At 41.6% G+C, this 20,261-nt stretch overlaps 1 protein-coding gene across 1 annotated transcript in view; it reads left to right on the top strand.

Annotated features, from left to right (window-relative positions):
• The window catches only part of LOC122546081 (scavenger receptor cysteine-rich type 1 protein M130-like), a 29,051-nt gene extending 14,274 nt beyond the window's left edge, over nt 1-14,777 (top strand). Inside the window, exons 11-13 of the mRNA XM_087975377.1 lie at nt 416-529; nt 1,719-1,850; nt 14,590-14,777. Of these exons, the coding sequence (XP_087831503.1) occupies nt 416-529; nt 1,719-1,850; nt 14,590-14,777 (434 nt within the window). The remainder of the gene's footprint in view (nt 1-415; nt 530-1,718; nt 1,851-14,589) is intronic.
• Nucleotides 14,778-20,261: the final 5,484 nt, after the last annotated feature.

The raw sequence follows: 20,261 nt of genomic DNA, 5'->3' as shown, positions 1-20,261 counted from the left end.
GTGGGTTCACTTGACATTATTCCAGATATTTATACAGGCACGATTAAAGAACAATACTTTCTGTTGTCACCCTACAATTAATAACATAAAACCTTCAACTACAGTTCATAAGTCTACGACATACAGGATCAGGATTAGATCATTTGGCTCATCGAGTCTATTCTGCCATTCAATAAGGGCTGATGTGGTTCTCAACCACTTTGATTTGCCTTCTCCTTGGATGTTTTTATCCCCTTATTAACCAATAACCTTTGTATTTCTGTTTTAAATACACACTGATTGGCCTCAATAGCCATCTGTGTTCCATAGATTCGCAAGCCTCTGGTTGAAGAATATTTGCCTCATTCTAAAGCTTATTGGTCATGGCTTCTCTTGGAATTCGAGTTTGAAAATAACTCTCCATTTTTATTTTTAGTAATTTATGCTTCCATTGACTCACTCAATCGCATTGAATACTACACCAGCCACAACTTGACCGACAATAATCCCGGATCTGAAAATCTTGAGGTGAAATCCAACAGCATTCCAGGTGTGTATAGCATCACCTTCTGTCAATTAATTTTCGTCCTACACCCTCTAAGCTGTCCAAAACTTAACGATTGCAACCCTCACAAGGTAGTGTGACCACTGGAATGTTGGTTAAAGAGAAAATCGCTGTTTTGATACCACATGATCATGGGCATGATCTGTCCGGCTGTCTTGTTGCTCACAGAGATTATAGAGCCTATGACCTCTACTTGTAATGTTCAAAGAGATGTGCGTTCGATGTCGTTGCTTTCAGGAACTGCACTCACACCCATTCCCGAAGAAGAATACGTCTCCTTAAGCTGAACATTACAAAAACAACCAGGTTATCATTCTAATCGCATTTTTACAGCACACCTTGGCCCACAGCCTTGTATGTCTTGACATTGCAAGTGCATCACTGAATACTTTTTTGAGCGCGTTTTGCCTCTCTCACCCTTCCTGGCAGAGAGTCGTAGATTTCCTGTTTACTTCTCCCATCACTTCTCTGAAATGTATGGCCTTTGGTCATTGATCTCTCCACCATAGAGAGATGTTCCTTCTTGTCTTCCCCAACTACAGTCGTCATCATTTCATGACTCATCGCAGGCATGCCAGCGACTCTGCATGCTCAGCTCCAAGTCAATCAATTGCAAGATAGATACAGCGGTAGGTCTCTCAGCCCTTCGTAACTCTTCCTCCTTTCAATGAGATAATTCCAAACTATAGTGTGGCCTAAATCCAGCTCCCTGCCTTTGAAGCATGTCCATAAATACCTTTGATCAACAATAATCTCGGCGACATTTAAAATTAAGAATTGATCAGACATGCGCTAATTTTTGGGAAATATATTTCCAAACCCTGTACAGCTTTATCCTTTCTTGACATCTTCTCTGAACGGTCTGGCATTAATTCTGTGTATAACACCTCGAGCTAAAATAGTCTAATCAGTTGAAGTAGTTTACTTTATGTTGCCTATCTTATCCGGGTTATTATTTTGAATAATTCAATCAGATAACATTTCACCTTCTCATTTCCAGAGAAAACAATCCTAATTTGCACCAACTCTGCTCATTCCGTAACTTCAGAATTTTGACCTAACTCTTCTGGTCTCAGTTTCCAGCACTTGCCTTATCTGAGACATTCGTCTCGTTTTCTAGTTATCGTTGTTGTGTATTTCAATTTGTATCAGTGATGCTCATCTTTCTCTCCAGGTCGAATTCGTGGTGAGTATGACGATGTTGAGACTGAAGATGCAGACTGTCATGATGGAAAGTTACAATTGGACAGTGATCCTGATGAACCCCTCACACTTACAGATGATGACAGTGGTCTTTGTTCACTCGGTGAGTTGAATAACAGATACTCACATCTTTAACCACCTTTCTGTGCATTCACACTGCCATAATTCCTTTCCATTCCATGATAATATTATATTTGCTGAAAATCCAAGAACAACGTCCAAACCTGTGCCTCATTTCCACACCTTGTCACTGAGAAAGCAATGTATTATTGGAGAACGATTTTTATTTCAATAGCATGAAGAACCGTCTTTAAAAAATGAATTCGATGCTATTCATTATACACTGCGTTTTGTCAGTTCTTCGAATCGCTGATCTTCACCCAATTTTGTAATTACAAATCTACAAAATTGCTGTTTCAATGCGTCATCAACTGGCTGTATGGAGAATATGAAAGATGGGGTTTTATGTGCTCAACAGTTTGAATGATTTAGTTCTTGTAGCTCACAGGGAATACAGAGCCTCGGACCTTTACTTGTAATGTGCAAAGAGATGTGCGTTTGATGTGGCTGTTTTCAGGAGCTGCACTCACACCCATTCCCGAAGAAGAATACGTCTCCTTAAGCTGAACATTAAAAATGCCAATAACTCACGGTTGCCTTTGAAACCCAGACTAGCTGATCAGCTGCTTAACCATTTTAGTGTTTCGAATGGCATTTTGGAAAAGAAAAACTGCTCCAATGTTCCTTGTATTCCCAGTTATCCGCTTTCATTATTCTTCACCTTCTCTCCTTTTTCACAGAGAGTTGTTTAATTATTGTTGTGAGTACTCTCCTGTAACATGTAACAGTCACCACACTGACAACCAAGCTCCTGTGTTTCTTTGAAGAAGGGTCACTGGGCCTGTAACTTTAACTTTGATGTGCTCCAAACATGTGTCCAGACATGCTGGGTTTTTTCTAGCAATTCCCGTTGTTTGTTTCTGATTACGAATGGGCAAATGAACTTCCGTGCACTGCATGATTCGATAGAACTATGATACAGCCGTTGCCATGTTACCTCTGTTGTGCAATCAGAAAATACATCTGACTTCCCCTGATAACTCGCATATCGGTGGCGCCTTCACTGTTGACATGCACTGGAATTGCGATCCAAACTTTTACAACGTACGCATCAAACCCACAATTGCGACGTTTCCCTCTGAGTTCCAATGTTTCTGATGCAGAGGAAAGAATGGGATGCCTTGGCTTTCAGCAAAATTCTGAAATATCTTGAGCACTATGTAATGTTGAAAATCATCATGGAAAACTTGACATTTATTTTTGAGTTAAACATTGAATACTTTCGTGAGGATTGTTTAAATTAATGAAGAAAGCAACTTTTATTGTTTCACAGAGATCTATTAAATTGTTTTAGGAGTGCGAAAGAAACCATAGATATTTGTTTATCTTGCAATTTCAATCAACATCTCACCTGCAAAATCGTGCATGGCCAATGATATACTTTTGAACATTTCATAACTACTATCATTTAGGATATTGCCCAGCCAATATTCGCACAAGCAGAGGCGATGATCATTATATAATATTTTGAGTGAGCTTGTTGATTGTAGAATAAATATTGGCCCAGTGATCACTTGCTGCACATATCTCTCTAATCTTCAGAGTAATTTCCAGGCTGTCGTTTGCATCAGCTAAACACACAGATAGATAAACATGTCAATGTGACTTCCAAATATGGCCCGTCATCAGTCTGACCTTGCTGAGGCAGAATTAGTCTTGTCCCTACTCCATGGAGTGAGAGTTTCAGATAGGGATTGGTAGATTCATGTGCTGTGAATCGATCCAGAGGCGACTTGAATGCGTGGACTCAAATTATTTTCTTTATCATTTCAGGTAGATTTTAGAAGCGATTTCAACATGGGACGTCCTAATATTGCGAGAAGTCGCCGACTATCGTTTTGAATCTCCAAAATATTTTTCTCAATATAAGCTGCAACTGGTTGTAATTCAGCAGCATGTACTTTGGCATTGAAATGTATATATTTGCATATATATACATTTGAAATATATCTGAAAAATTGCATGTTGTATGTTTTAATGAGTTAAAAGTGGGTATAAACAGGGTGCATCGAAGTTATTTTTATGTGTGCATATATTACGTAATTCATTTCTCAGTGTGTACTTTTGAAGTCACAATAGTGGACGATGGTCCTGTGTCCTGTCAATGAGGTATTGAGGAAATTCCATGTGAAATTGCTTTGCTTTCTCATACCGAAATAAGGAGGCTTTTAAACTTGTCAAGCCAAAGAATTCTATGAAGTGCTGTTTTGCTGTTTATTGAATGAAATGTTCTGTCCATGAACTGGGAATATTTCTGAAAGTGATGTGCAAAATGTAGGACACAATTCATCAATAAAAATGCAGTGATTGCAAGTTTGTTTTGGGATTCTGAGTCCGTTTGTTGATGTCAGTGCCAAGTGTATGTGTGTGAGTGTCAGTGAGTAAGTGAGAGTGGTTGTAATTAGCTGTGCTTGTACAACTGCATCTCTGAATATGAGAATATCTGTGCTTCGGCCAATACGTTGGAAAGCCGATTGCAGGAGGGAAGTACACAGGAAATGGAAGGGAACTTGGAAAGTTAACATACAGAAGGATCGTGGCTTACAATCTGCTTTTCTGTAAAGGAAGCAACGGAGGTGGGTAAGGTAAGCAAGGAGGCACATGACAAGGTTTCCTGCATTAGTCGGAAAATACGTGGTATACTTTTTATGCAGTCAGGTTGTGTGTTGTCGAACTTTAATTCGGCCACATTTGGAAGATGACACACAGTTCTGGTTGCCACACCCCCGAAGTGACATGGAGGCGTTGTTGAAGCTACCACTGTAAGAACAGCGTGCAGGTGTGGGACACTGCAAAGGGTGTGATGCATGCTCTGTTTGGAGGGGCATGTTTGGTGTGGATCGCCAAAGTTGCGAATGGGACAAATTGTGGAAGCACAATTTTGGCGCGGGGTGGGTGTGGGAGTGGGGGCGAGGTGTTAATTTTGAACGGACAGAAAGGAGGAAACTTCAGAAGGCTATGAATTGAGGCACGGCATGTGTGAGAGTGAGAAATGTGTCAGGTAATATTTTAAGGTGTAAACAAGCAGGGAGTGGTGGGTGAGAAAGACAGAACCGAAAAGTAGAGACAGAGATACAAAAAAAGAGAACACATCCAGAGACGATATCTGTGACTGTGTCTCTTTGCAGTGGAGTCTCTGTTTGTTTTAGATGTTGAATCTGTTGAAATAGGGTTAACCCATTCCCCACTTTCTCTCAGTCATCCCTTTTGTTCAAAGTGATATAACACTGATGGTCATGTTGATGCGAGTTTCCATATGTGTGTCTTTGCATTTTGTTGTGTTTGTACCAGTGTGTCTGTATCTGCCTGCAATGAGATACACTTTAAATGAATGAAACAATAAACTAAAAAATGCGAGAGTCAAAGGCTTGGAAGTTCTCTCGCTTCCTCTCTCTACCCCACCTCAGGCGACTGACTGTGTGGAGATTGTACGTTCTCCCCGTGTCTGCGTGGGTTTCCTCCGGGTGCTCCGGTTTCCTCCCACAGTCCAAAGATGTGCAGATGAGGTGAATTGGCCATGCGAAATTGCCCGTAGTGTTAGGTAAGGTGTAAATGTAGGGGCATGGGTGGGTTACGCTTCGGCGGGTCGGTGTGGACTTGTTGGACCGAAGGGCCTGTTTCCATGCTGTAATGTAAACTAAACGAAACTAAACTGATGGCCATGTTGATGCGAGTTTCCATAAGTGTGTCTTTGCATTTTGTTGTGTTTGTACCAGTGTGTGTGTTCCTGCCTACAATGAGATACACTTTATCTGGGAGGGAAGTTTGAACGAAACAATAAACTAAAACATGCGAGAGTCAAAGGCTTGGAAGTTCTCTCGCTTCCTCTCTCTACCCCCTCCCCCAACCCCGTCCTCCTCTTATATTCCAAGTGAGACAATGCCAAACAATACCAGTCCATAAGCGGCAGATATTTTTTCTTGGATAAAGTATTCAAGCCAGTGAATTTCCCAGGTTTCAATGATACTTTATTCTTCCATGAGAAAGTGAGGTCTGCAGATGCTGCAGATCAGAGCTGAAAATGTGTTGCTGGAAAAGCGCAGCAGGTCAGGCAGCATCCGAGGAGCAGGAGAATCGACGTTTCGGGCATGAGCCCTTCTTCAGGAATCATTCTTGCATGCTGCCTGACCTTCAAACCTGCGCTTGTAGAACTTTTGTTCAATCGATCTTGCCCCTGTGATATGAGCAGAAGGAGATGAACAGACCCAGTGTTGGCCTGAGCCCTTCAAATATTAAATTCTTCCGTTACTTAGAGTCTGACTCAATAAATTACATAGAATTGTAAATTGCACAAAGTGCAATTTACATGTCGCTCCAAATTGCACAAAGTTAATCATTTCTCCTTATAAAAACAATTCACAGGGAGGGGCCAGAATACAGTTGCCAGCAAATTTTCGATTTAAGGTGTACAATGTCAGGAAACAGCCCAAATATAAATCAATTCGACATTGCAGAAGAAACTCATAGGTTTTTCAACATAAACATCTTTCAATCTGATGGAACCCGAAGTAAAATTGCAATCATCTCACTAGTGTGTGCATGTCTGTGTGCCTGCATCTGTGCGAAGCGTATGTGCGTAAGTGTCGTGGGTACCGGTGTGCACATCAATATAGATGGTTGTCTTTCTGTATCTCTATGCTGCTGTGAGTTGGTCGCTCTCTTTCTCTCTCTCTGATGGTCCGCTTGATGGCTTTCACGCTGCAGCTTCTCCTATGCAGTGGCGTTGGCAGTCCAGCAGAGGGTGGTGTTATATCAGTTTTAACACAAGGGAGTAATTGGGACAGAGACATTTCTCATCTCTCTTGCTCTCTCTCCCTTCTTCTTCTCTCCTCCTCACTCCTCCATCTCTCTCTCTCCCTCTCCCTGTCCCACTCTCACCTCGTTCTTCCTTCATCTGTCCCCTGCTCCATATCTCTCTACATGTCTGCCGTTCCCCACACCGTCTCCCCCACGCTTTATCCCTTCCTCTCCTCCTCCTTCTGATCCCTCACTGTCTCTCACTCTTTCCCTTTGTCGTGTGCCTGTCTGCCCTGTCCCTCTTCCTCTCTCCCTGAGTAACTCGGAAAATATTATGGGGAGCAATGAATTACCAGGAGGAGGTCACCTCGTGTGATCAAGACACAGGCTATGGTACCAAAGCACTTCTGTTGACCTGGACTGCAGAAGGATGTGTACACTTTGCCATACATTTCAGAGGTGCATAGTAGGGTGAGCCACAGGCAGTAATCAAACTAGTGCATTTGCTGCCAATTACCGCGCATTCCAAGAACACATCACGTGGGTTATGAATGATTGTGTATGTCCTCTCCATAAAACCAGAAGTGGGAACCATTGCTTGCTCACTGTAATGGATGTGGCTATCAGATTTCGGGAGGTATTTCCATATTGGTGTGTTAAGGCAAAAAGGGTGGTGGAGGAGTTGGTACCTTTCTTTACCCAGTATGGGTAACCTAGAGAGATTCAGTGAGACCAAGTCTCCAATTTTGCTCCGCAGTATTTAAGGAAGTCATGGATAAATTCTGCATGCAGCACCTTAAATAAAATGCGTACCTTCCTGAATCCAAGGGAGCCTTGGAAAGGTGGCATCAGACCCCGTAGATCATGTTTATGAGCGTACTGTCAGGGTTACCCAAATGCTTGGGATAAAGGTATCCCATTCACATTGTTTGGATTAGAAATGCAAAAATCCTCCACCGCTTCCTCTGGCAGCTCATTCCAAACATGAATCATGTGAAAAAGCTACACTCAGTTCCCTTGTAAACCTGTCCCCTCTCACCTTGAACTTGTGCACTGTGTGTTTGGTTTCCCCCACCCTGGTGATTGAAAAGCCTTGGATACTCACGTTATGTATGTCAATCGTGATATTGTAAAGCTTTACAATGTCATCCATCAGTCACCTACAATCCGGGGAGAAATCAGTCCCAGCCTATCCAACCATTCCTGGCAACACAAACAATCCAGTTTAGATTACAGCATTGTAAATCTTTTCTGCTTTCTTTTCCAATTTAATAACATTCCCAACGAGCCTTTTATCAATCCTTTGTCTATCCAAATATTTTCATCTCTCATTGTCACACCTCACTCCATTTTTCACTCATTCATCCGTCCCTATACATTCTCCAGCGTATATATGAACAGCTTCAGAGCCAAAGCCCATTCTGAAGGAGGTCAGGGAACCCGAAACGTTAACTATGCTTGTTCTCCACAGACACTGCCAGACCTGTTGTGTTTTTTTTTAACAATTTCTGTCTGTTTCCGGTGAATGTTTCAGTGCAAGACAATGTGGGAACAGTGATCAAAGTTCAGTATGTTTAAGGTAGGTAGAATAATGATCATACAGGTCCTCTGGTTCATGTTTTAGAATAGTCAACTGGAGAAATTAGGCTTAAGTGATTCTTTTCAGGAGAAATGTAATTTTGTCAGGTGGGATTCATTTAAAGGTCAATGATCAGAATTCGGAATCACGTGGAATCATACAGTCGTACATCACGGTAACAGACCTTTTGATCCACTCGTCAAAACTGATCAAGTTTCCCAAAGTAGAGCAGTCCCATTTGCCTGCAGTTGTCCCATTCCCTCTGAACTTTTCCTAGTTATGTAACTGTCCAAATGTCTTTTCAATTTTTTAACTACACCTGAATCAACGTCTTCCTGTGAGGCAGAAAGGTTAGGACGGCAAGATTCGGAAATTGCAAATGACAAGAGATATCAAAAGTTTAGTCAGAATGAGAAAAGGAAACACGGGCTTAGAAAATTGAAATCAAACAAGACCATTGCGAGGTTTGAAGGAAGCAGAGAAAACATTAACAGATGAATTATCAGTGCTAAAACAGACCATAAAATGTTGTTGGCCTGTAGGATCAGGGCGATGTATTGTTGCATTCAGAGCAAGAGTTCGGTGTGAACAGACTCAAGGACAAAGGAGGGAATTTATGACGAAAGATAGAGGAAGGGAGTCAGGTCCTTCGTGAATATCTCGCATCCGTATCCACAAAGTAAGAATGAGATGGATGATGGCAAGTTTAGGGAGGAATATGTTGATATTCTGGGTCACGTCAAGATTAGGAGTGAGGAGGCTTCGGGTGTGATGTGAAATATCAGTTTAGATATGTTACCAGGATATTGAAGGATTTGGTGGCTGGGGTATTTGCTGAGGCTTTGCCAGAGATTCTTGTATCTCTTTAGCCACCAGAGAGGACACAGGAGACTGGAGAATAGGCAATGTGTTTCGTTTGGTTAAAAAGAGCAACACTGTTAATTCAGGGAATTACATGTAGTTGTGTTTTTCATCCATGGCAGTTAACTGCTTGTAGAAGATTCATACGGACGGGATTTGCTCACATTTGTTAAAAAAAGGGCATATTAGAGATAGTAGCCATGGGTTTACGTGAGATGCCGTGATTCACAAATTTGACTGAGTTTTGTGAACAAGTGATGAAGATAATTGATGAGGGTAGTGAGTAGATGTTGTTGCCGGCAAAGACTTTGCTTAAGCATTGAATAATCTCTAGTATGTCGAACAGATAAAACCAGATGGATTCCATGGTTGTGAGTTTGTAAGATAAATCAAAAATTGGGTTGGTCGGAGGAGACAGAAAGTATAACTTCGATAGCTGTTTTCTGACTGGAGGTCTGAGAGATATCTCTTTGTAGAACGATCCTTGTTGTGACCTGCATTGTTTGTAAAATACATTTTGCTGATCTGGTTGGTAAATTTCCAGAAAACATGAACATTTCCGGAGATGTGGGTAGTGAGGAAGTCTGTCAAAGCATACAGCAGGCTATGGAACATTTGGAAATTTGAGCAGAGAAATAGCAGATGGAGTTGGATCCAAATAAGTGTCATTTGATGGACGTGGGAGCTCACAAGCAAGAGGAAAACACGTCAATGAAGGTCAAGGATTTTGGTAAAGTATCTGATAAATTCCTGATCGTAGATTGGTTCATAAAAGTAAGTGATATGGAATCCATGCTGATATGGAAAGTTTGGTGTAAAATTGAATTGACCATTGAAAACACAGGATGACACAGAACCGTGTTTTTCCCTGTCTGCAGGTGATTAACCACATGTATAAAATTTGGATGAAAGTGTAGGTGGTGTCATTAGTAAGTTTGCAGACGACACAAAAATTGGCTGATTATGCACAGTAGGGAAGGGTGTCAAAAGTCACAACCAATCTTGGATCAATTAGACATTTGGTTGGAGAAATAGTGGATAGCCTTTTACCTGGTAAGAGATGGTGATGCATTTTTGGAAATTAAATGCAAGTGGAAACTGCACTGTTAATTGTCGGACTCTGAATAGCATTGATTGACAGTGGGTTCACGTCCATATCTCCCTGAAAGATGCAACACAAGTGGATAAGTTAGTAAAGAAGTTATACAGCATGTTTTCCTTCTCTGGTCGGGGCAGTAAGTGTAAATGTTGGCAAATCACGCTGCAAATATAAAAGGCATTGATCAAGCAAAATTTAGAGGCCCATTCACAGTTTTGAAGGCTGCACTACTGGAAGCAGGTTGAAGCTTTGGAGAGCATGCAGAAGATGTTTTGCAGAATGTTGGTGGATTGCAATGTATTAGCCACAAGGAGGTGTTGGACAAACGTGGATTATTCCGTTTGAGCATCAGAAGCTGAGGGGGAGATTACTGAAGTATTTAAAATTATGAGAGGGACAGGCAAAGAGAATAGTCAGAATCTCTCTCGGGCGGAAATGTACAATACTGGTGGGCACAAGTTTACGTTGAGAGGCAGAAAGGTGAAAGGAAAAGTGCGAGGCAAGTTTTAACCTCAAAGACAGTAGTACCTGGAATGCGTTACCATGGGAGGTGGCATGAACAGTTATGGTATCAACAATGGTATTTAGACAGTTGAATGAACTGGTAGAGGATAGAGAGAAGCAGACCATATGCATGCAAATGGAATCAGCTTAGAACAGCATCTTGGTGAACACAAGCATATTGGGCAGAAAGGCCAGTTCCTTTGGAGGTCTGTTCTATGTTCTATGGTGTGATCATATAATTCTGTGACATCAGTGCTCAAAGTCTTTCTCTGAATAATTCCCATTGATTTATTCCTGCTCCGAATTAGTGCAACTGTCCCTTTTCTGCGTCTCTCTATGGTCATGATTTCACATGCTTCATATCTCCTCCGGCCTGCCTGAGAGATCTGGACAGAGTAGATTGGGAGAAAGCATTCCCGAAACAAATGGGACAAGCAGGTGACAACAATAGTTTAGAGATCTGCAAAAGCAGCGAAGATGGACGTCAGGATATGGAAGGCACTGCCTGGAAACTTGGGGAATGCAGATTGAAACTTTCCACAGCATTAGAAGAATATGGAAGCAAATATTTGCAAGATTATCCGATTAAGACAGGATACTGGCATTAGGTAATCATGAGTGTTTGAACAGCCAGGACAGACACGATTGGCCGAACCAACTCATTCCAGTCTGTAACGCTATTGCAACTCAGTGATACCGTGACAGACTGTCTTCAAACGTAAAGCCTCAGTCTTTGATCCTAATTCACGTTTGTTCGCACTGATTGGATCTCAAACTGATCTTTTCTGTCACGCGGAATCATTCTGTTAGACGTTTGTTTACCAGTAACTAGATTACAGAAAATTTGTGCGACCGTTCAGGATTTAAGGTGTTAACATATTTATAGATTCCCAGTTGACATGAGCCTGGAGCTGAGATGTGCCCTTCCATGATGAAGTACTCATTGAGATTCTGTTGAGTGTCTATTCTAATTCCGAATTTACTGCTTTTTTCCATCTGATATTTTTTATTTTAAAGGAGAAACAGACGACAACATTAGAGCACAGAATTTACCACGGTACCAGGTGTTTCCTGTTGTTTGAACAGACAGACAAGACGCGCAGTGACGGTTCTGTGGTTCTGCAGACTGAGAAGCTGCCTTTTCATGCACTGTACCTTCCATAAATCCTGCCAAATTCCAAATTATGATCTGCTGTAAAATATGCTTCTGCGTGTTTTTTAACAACATGCTACGGCTCTTCGATGCAATCAATTCGTTTGTAATGTCCGGCATTTATGATATCAAAATGCGTGTTCATGCATTTTGCCTCTGTCTGAAAGATCAGATTTCTTCAGATGATTGGCAATTTGCCCTGTATCGCAACACAACCCATATATGATGTGAAATTCTGCAGCACATCTGTGAGACATGGTGCAGGCGCTGTCTTGTAGATGACTAGATCAAAACAGCACAGGATAAAATGGAAATTGTTGATAATGTGAATGAATGTAGTTATAACGCTAAACTGTACCCAGTTTCTTAACCATGGCCACACGATCAAAGTTCTGATGGTGTTGGCAATCTGAATTAATAACACAGAAGATCTGCAGAAACTTGGGACAAATGTGATTTTAATGTTTCGAGTCCATTGACTGTTATTCAGACCTGAAGAGGGCTGGATAATGCAGATTTATGTGCAATTTATCTAAGATGCTCAAGGGAAAGAGATGTGGAGAGTGAGCAGAGAATAAGACAGAGACAGGCCTTATAGTAGTAAAGGAGCGATGTGGATTCCAAATCGGTATTGATGATAAGTGTGACAATCAGGACGTCACTGATCAGAGCACCTACAGTTTCATTCAAAACACTTATGTATATTACAAACAACTGAGTTACAGCACTGATGCTATTGTAACAACATTGATCACAGACTTGCAGGGAGAGAAAATAACACACACACTTCCACAACTTCATTTTGTATTCTGTGATTATCCAATTTTGTTTCAGGTATTTTGTGATCTACACTTCCGTAAAGAGTGGTCACCTGCAAAAGGATAATTTGACATGATGAACTTTATATCAATGTCTCTGCACTATTTATGTCCCGAGGTAGTGCGGGAAATGGGCCACATGTGTTCCTATGTTAACCAAAGTACAAATCCAACTAGGCCAAATATTGTCCAAACCGCTTACTTTCAGTCAGCAGCCATGTGTTGGAAGGGGTCACCAACAGTGTTGTCAAATAGGAACCACACGGTAATAAAGTGTGTGCTGACTTCCAGTCTGAGTTCCACCAGGGCAACTTAGCTCTTAATCAAGCATCGATAATGCTGGGAAACTCAACATGTCTCGCTGAATCTTAGGACAGGGAAACATAGTGATGGAGTAAACCCAAATGCCGGACTGGGTGCATCTCCAACAAAGCTCAAGAAGCTTGACAGCATCCGGACCACAGCAGCTCGAGTGACTGTGACCACATCCACAAAAATCTACTACCATCAGTAACAGAAATGTACAGTATTTTCACAAGGTACTGAATAAATTCACCAAGGCTCCTCAGACTGCAGTTTACAAACTCACGAGAAATTCTACCCAGAGAATAAGGCCGGCAGATATTTGGGAACAGACCAAGTTCCCATCTGTGCAATTCATTATCTTAATTGAAATTATGTCGCCATTCCTTCCTTGCCGTTGGGTCAAAATCTTGGAAAATACCTCCCTCACGGCATTGTCGGTCTAACTGCAGCATTTCGTGTTCAATGTTTAAAGAACCCAGTTCATGACGGATTTCTCAAGGGGAAATAGCGATGGGTAATAAATGCTGGCAGAGACAGCGCTGCCCCTATCCAGTGATAGAATTTTAAACAGAACTGTGAAGTTGATTACAGGGAAATGGTCTGAGGTTCAGGTCATGATCTGCATTTCCTTCCACAATTGAAGACACCAGAATATCTGAAATATCCCTCTTTCTGCTCCACATGCCCCAAAGTGCAATGAAAGAGTTGTCTGAACAGCAGATTGTCCTGAAACTATCGCTGATCTTCTTGTGCATTGTTCCACCCATTTCTATGAAACTGTTGGTAGAATGAAATGACGCTGGATATAGATTTACATTAACAAATGGTTTCAAAATTTCAAATTCTACGTTTTATATCCATGAAGTTAGAAGTCATACATCACCAAATTAAAGTCTGAAAGGTTCATTCGCAATCACAAGCTTTTGGAGTGCTGCGCTTTCATTAGGTGACTTCATGGTGATCCTCCAGTTGAACACATTACCAATCTTCTCTCTCTCTCTGTATGTCCCTCTCTCTTTCTCTCTCTCTCTCTGTCTCTGTCTATATCGCCATCTCTCTCTCTCATACGAATGCAGACCGATAAATTTGTGTTGTCATTGGAAAAAAGACTGCTCAGGGGGGATTTGACAGAGACATACAAGATGATCAGAGGATAAGATAGGGCAGGCAGTGAAATACCTTTCCTAGGATGATTTCGTCAGCTTGTAGGAGAAGGCATAACTACAAATTGAGGGGTGATAGATTTAAGACAGATGTCAGTGGCAGGTTCTTTACACAGAGAGAGGTAAAAGCATGGAATGCCCTACCTGCTAATGAAGTGAACTCAGCCATATTAGGGAGATTTAAACAGTCCATAGATGAGCACATGGATGATTTTGGGATAGTGTAGGAGGAAGAACTGAGAATAGTTCACAGGTCGGCGCAACATCGAGGGCCGAAGGGCCTGTTCTGCGCTGTATGTTCTAATTTTACCTTCTACATTTAGCTTCCACAGCTTTCACGCTGGTTGGAAACTGATGCATCTTTCTTGAATGTACCCAATAACATCCCAATCTTTTCGAGAATTCCACTCATAATTCCCTGAGTGCCAAAATCTCTGTGCAACCCTATGATATGGCAAACCTGTAACTCGAGACCATGACCCATTTTTCTCGATACCATAAGCCAGACGAACATCAAACCTGCATCCTGCATGTCAAGGCCGTGAGAAGTATTTGCGTTTCAATGAGATCCTCACCAATGATTGTGGACACAATGAATATAATGTTTCCTTCCAGGACACATCTGCTATGCTCGAAATCAATCTGGTAGATTTCACTGCAACTATTCCAATGCAAAGCCCTGGATCTTAGGCAAGGCGATCAAAATGGCACATAATACTTCAACGGTCTCTGCAATGTTCTGTAGAAGCATATATTTAAAAAAAAACCTTTGTTCTTGGACTGAACCCGTTTTTCAAAGAAGGTCAAATTAGCACTTACCTTTTAGTCTCGGAATTGTTTCCTTGTTTTCAGTTAATGGGGTACCGGGTCATCCGTTTCTCTTTGTTCATTATCACTAACATACCTTTAAATATTTATTTTACTCTCTGGTGTTCTATTCTCTCCTGTTTTCTGTCCAATGTCGTTAACCTCACACTGATCCGAGTTAGACGGCATCTTTCACGCATTTGCTCTTTGACTCAACTTGTCCAGGAGGCCTTGAAGCCTGTTAGTATGGTTCTGATCAGCAAACCTCGCAACGTCACATTTAATCCCCTCATCCAAAATCGTTGAAGTGCGTTGTGGATAGCTAATGTCCCACCTTCGATTTCCCATACACTCCGTTTATCACCTCCTTCCCACTGAAAATGCACAACGTTTTCGCTCAGTGAGACAGTTCTCTGTCCTGACCTGTATGTCACATATGATAGCGCAGGTTTCAGTTCTGTACACCAACCTCTTGCGCTAGATTTTATCAAAAGTGTTCAATGAGCCGTCGATACCACATGGACAGATTCTCCCATATTCAATATAAAAGTTCCCTCATCAAAATATTGTGAAATTCTCAAACCAAGACTTCTCTTCCATAATTAATTTCAATTTTGTCAGTTCCCAGTTGATGCTTGTTTTCACATTGTTTATGGTGGACGCTACCATGTCCAGAATATTGCAATTAACCGGACAGCCTGTACATCCCTGTTTCTCCCTTCCTCGAATTTAGAACAGACAGTTCATACTTTCGAGTTCTTCCAGACTTGTTTCTTTAGCAGAATCTGGAAACTTTTGCATTGTGACAAACCAAAACATGTACTAAATCTATTGCCGTCTCAGTTAGTGCCAACAAATGCAGTTTATCAGGCTCCACAAATTCCCAATGAAAGCCTTCAGTCTGAAACGTCGATTCTTCAGCTCCTCGGATGCTGTCTGACCTCCTGTGCTATTCCAGCGCCACACAGTTCGACTCTGATCTCCATAACCTACAGTCCTCACTTTCTCTGGTGAAGTGACAAACTTGTTCCATTTTTGTATAACTTAGTCTACTCAGAGAGTCGTCGTGGCGTGGAATGCACTGCCTGTTACTGTAGCAGACCAGCCAACTTTCAGGGCATTTTAATGGTCATTAGACAGACATATGGATGAAAATGGACTACTGTAGGATAGAATAATTCCACAGGTCGGCTTCGGATTGATTCCACAAGTTGGCGCAACATTGAGGTCCAAAAGGGCCTGTATTGCGCTGTAATGTTCGATATGCTACGTTCTCTGCTCTACATGTACAGTCACAGTTGCCATGATATCAGGCCCTGCAATTTTGAAAGATGAGGCATATCAAGAGGAAATTTGATATTTGGCAAACTTGAATAATTTGAATAATTGTTGTATTGCACTGTATCCGTCCCATAAGAGCTGACCATCCAAGGAGGGAAATCAACATGATTTGAAATTTGAGCAGATTTTGCATAGGAAGAGGAAAAGAAAACAATTATTTCGTCTCGCAACTGGGTTGGACAAATTCTATCGAATGATCCTGATGAGTAAAATATTGGAAGGTATAGTGATGGAGACGAGGGAACAATTTTGCCGAAGAGACATAGAAATTACGAAGTGCAGTAAAAATAAGATAAGATTTTTGGGGACTTTTAAAGTTTTTCTAAAAGTTAATTCAACGTTTAACACTTTTAGAATAACGGAAAGCTGATTTTATAAAAAAAACAAGACCGACATTTGAAGAAAACAACAAGTTGGACAGCATCTGTGGACACACAAAGCGAGTTAATATTTGAATCAAATGTGATTATTCTGGATAATGACAGTTTTTAATACAGTGCACAGACGGGGGAGGCGAAGAGACTGAAACAGGCGCTGTGTGCGCTCAGAGAATAAGACAACGGATTGATAGTTATAGTAATAGACAGTATTATGACTCAGAATAGGTGCTAAGGATTGGGGGAATGAGATTAATGTGGGTCTGTTGTGCTGAGACCAATGTCGACAGGACAGGAATAGATAAAGGAGGAAATGGGTTACTTGTAATCTAAAGGAAGGGTAGAGGTTCAGCTCTGAAATTGTTAGTCTCCATTTTTAGTCCTGAAGAGTGTAAAGTGACGAAATGGAAATTGAGCTCTTTCTCCAGCTGCTCGTGGAGATGCTGAGTTGCAGAGTATCTTCAAAGAATCTGAGACCAATAACCTCCTGTGGTTGTGTGATTCTGTGATATGGATTCCGGAGTGGGGACTCGCTTTCAAGTCAAAATCTGAAACGTCATTGATCTGTTAAGATGAACTCGTGTTTGGAACCCGGTTTCATTGTACCCATTAATGGTCACATCATTTCTCATTGGTGGAGAAGACAGAGCTTACTCAATAGTCTGCTCACATTAAGAAAGAAACACGAGCCCCTGGACAAGGCGTGGTGAAGGAACTAACTGTTACAGAAATCGAGGAGTCACTTAATACGTTAACTGCTGCTTAGTATCTGTGAAACAGCATTCAGCAAATGTTCCGATTTGATCTGGAACCACCAGCTGGGACGATGTTTGTAACCCTCGTGAACTTACTTTTTATGCAGCTATTGAACTGTGAATTATGGTCTCTTGAATACATTTTCTCAACCATTGATAGGTCAATGATTAGTAACATACATGTGGCAAAAATATAATGATCAGTCTATGTGGGATGAAATAGTGGCATGATAAGGATTGAAAATTATTTTGTCTTCATTATTTTCTGACTTTTTATGGAACTGTTTCTGAGGCTTCAGAGCTTCCCAACCACAACTCCCATTCACCCCCAATCCTTGCACTTATTCGCAGTTTCCGTACAGCTCACAGAGTTGAAAACCTACTCAGACATTTCGGGTGTGTTTGGAAACAGTGCCAATCGCTGCTTCAACAGCGTGTGTAGTTGGGAAACCTGGTGAACAATATCTACCTAATTTATTCGTCAATATTTTGGAGAGTGGAAAATAGAAACTGAATATCTTTGTATTTCTCGGAGCTTGATGTCCCATTGGTTTTAGTTAGTATTTCTTCTTTTTATATTCCAAAACTTTCTTGATACTGATGCATTTATATAGCGCCGTTGACAATGTCAGTGAAACAAAGGACTTTTGGGCCAATTTGGTACATTTTGTTGTTGAGACAATTCTGCAATTTAGGAAATTCCTCCGAGGAAAGTGTAAGAACCATTGCTGTGATAAAGGGCGCAGTTAGCCGTTCGCATCCTCAGTGGAACAAAGGCGCTGTGCGCTAATTTGTGATATTTTATTGTTCAGACAGTTCTGCAATTTTGGAAACTTGGCAGGCAATTTATTCCATGAAATCTGTTAGAATTGTCGCTCTAATAAAGGGCACAGTCAACTGGTCATCTTCAAATAACCAAAGCAAAACATTCACGCTGCTTTCTGTCTGCAAATGTTGCCAGATCTGCGAAGTATTTCCAGCAATTTCTCCTTTGTTTCTGATTTCCAACATGCACAGTTCCTTGGTTCGCCAGTTTTGTTATTCACTGAATTTGGTCGAATGATTGGCACTGGCCAGGCCAATATCAAAAGCTCTTCTTCCTGGACTGGGAAAGTTGTTGAAGAAATTCCGTCAAATTACTGTAAGCATTTTTACAGAAAGATGCCTCTTTTCTCTCTCCAAATAAAAACTGTATGTATAAAATACCTTTACATACATAGGTAGTCATTGAAACAGGTCACTACTGTACCGCAGTTAAAAAGTGTGGTGCTGGTAAAGCAGAGCCGGAAAGGCAGCATACGAGGAACAGGATGTTCGACGCTGCGAGCATAAAATCTTCATCAGGATAAAGATCTTATGCTTCAAACGTCGACTCTCCAGCTCCTCGGGTTCTGCCCAGCCAGTTGTTCTTTTCCACCACCACCCTTTTAGACTTTGATCTCCAGCATCTACAATCCTCACTTTCTCCTACTTCTGTACAATCCTGTATGAAGGATAAGCAAACACTGGAATTTGACTCTCTACAGCAACACTCCAAAGGCATGTCTTACATGGATAAGATTGTAACTATATATACTTGAGACATCAGGGGGTTCTGGTAACTGAACGGACCCCCATATACCTTCTGCAGCAAGACCTAAGACAGTGGTCTTTCTCCACTGCCTTAGTGACAGCTGCCCCAACCTTTAATTCATCCCTCAACACTTAGTCCTGGTCCTTGGAATGTGCCACTGTGCAACTCTCGTTCGGGGTCAAATACTTGCTCTGGAATACCAAAGAGTTTAATGCCAACAAACGTGCATTTTCCAGCGATTTGATGCTCTTCCAAGTGCAGTTGTTTGATTCAGTGTCGGGGTGTGTCCTGGGGAACAGACCATCGACCACTGTGTCCTGAGTCAAAGAGCTGCTTGTGAAGAGCCTCGACAGAAAGTACTACATCTTTCTCCATACATCCTTTGCAAAGGACCATTCCAGTAGAATATGTCCCCGCCACCCTTACAAACCCCGCATTCACTGAGAGAGCAGTGTGGGTAGCCGCACACTAACTAGGTGTACATGAGAGATCTGGCAGTTTGTGCCCTTCCCAAGTGATATCTTCGTGCTTGTTAGAACGTTCTAATGGTGAAGCATTCTGCCAAATGACTTGGACAGTCTGCTGAGTGAGCAACCCGACAGGATCGGCCCTCTCCTTTTCCCACAGAGAATCGAGGACGCGAAGATACGTGCACCAACTGACCTGTGAACCAAACTGCTCCTTCAGCGCTGACTTTATGCTCAAACCGGTGGAATCGGGTTTAAACAATTACCTTTCTGTGTCGGGGCAAGAGAGCTGCAAATTGAGGCAGGGCTGACAGTAATATCATTTTGTTGGCGGACTTAACTCTTCGAAAATTTGAACTCACTTTAAACATATCTCCTTTTCTCTGATGAGAGTTGTGCCAGACTTACTTTTAGACATGAACTGAATCGGAATATGGAGGCAGATTAGGCGTTTTACCTTGTTTTGAATTTTTGTTTTGCTGACGGTGTTATCACTGAAGGAAAGCCAAGAAGGAAGCAATTTTCAATCTTCTAAAGAAATTCTGAACAGCTGTAACGGTTGTCTGTTACATTTGGATGCACCGGATTCTGGGCTAACAGTGAACATGGTGTCAGTAAAACACCAGTCAATGTCACCATTGATTGAACTCACACACAAATGGATGAGACTCTCAGATTATACCTGTGGCCTGTGTGACCGTTTTGTGATATTATTCATAGAACTAGGTGACTTTTATGTGGAGGTGCCAGTGTTGGTTTGGGGTGGACAAAGTTATAAATCACACAACATCACGTTAGAGTCCAACGGGGTTTATTTGGAAGCACTACCGTTCAGAGCGCTCCTCCTTCATCAT

Source organism: Chiloscyllium plagiosum, unplaced genomic scaffold (assembly GCF_037043375.1).
Source record: "Chiloscyllium plagiosum isolate Xiang-an unplaced genomic scaffold, Cpla_swu_hap1 HiC_scaffold_27, whole genome shotgun sequence".
Lineage (NCBI taxonomy): Eukaryota > Metazoa > Chordata > Chondrichthyes > Orectolobiformes > Hemiscylliidae > Chiloscyllium > Chiloscyllium plagiosum.
This window is presented reverse-complemented; position numbering and strand designations above follow the sequence as displayed.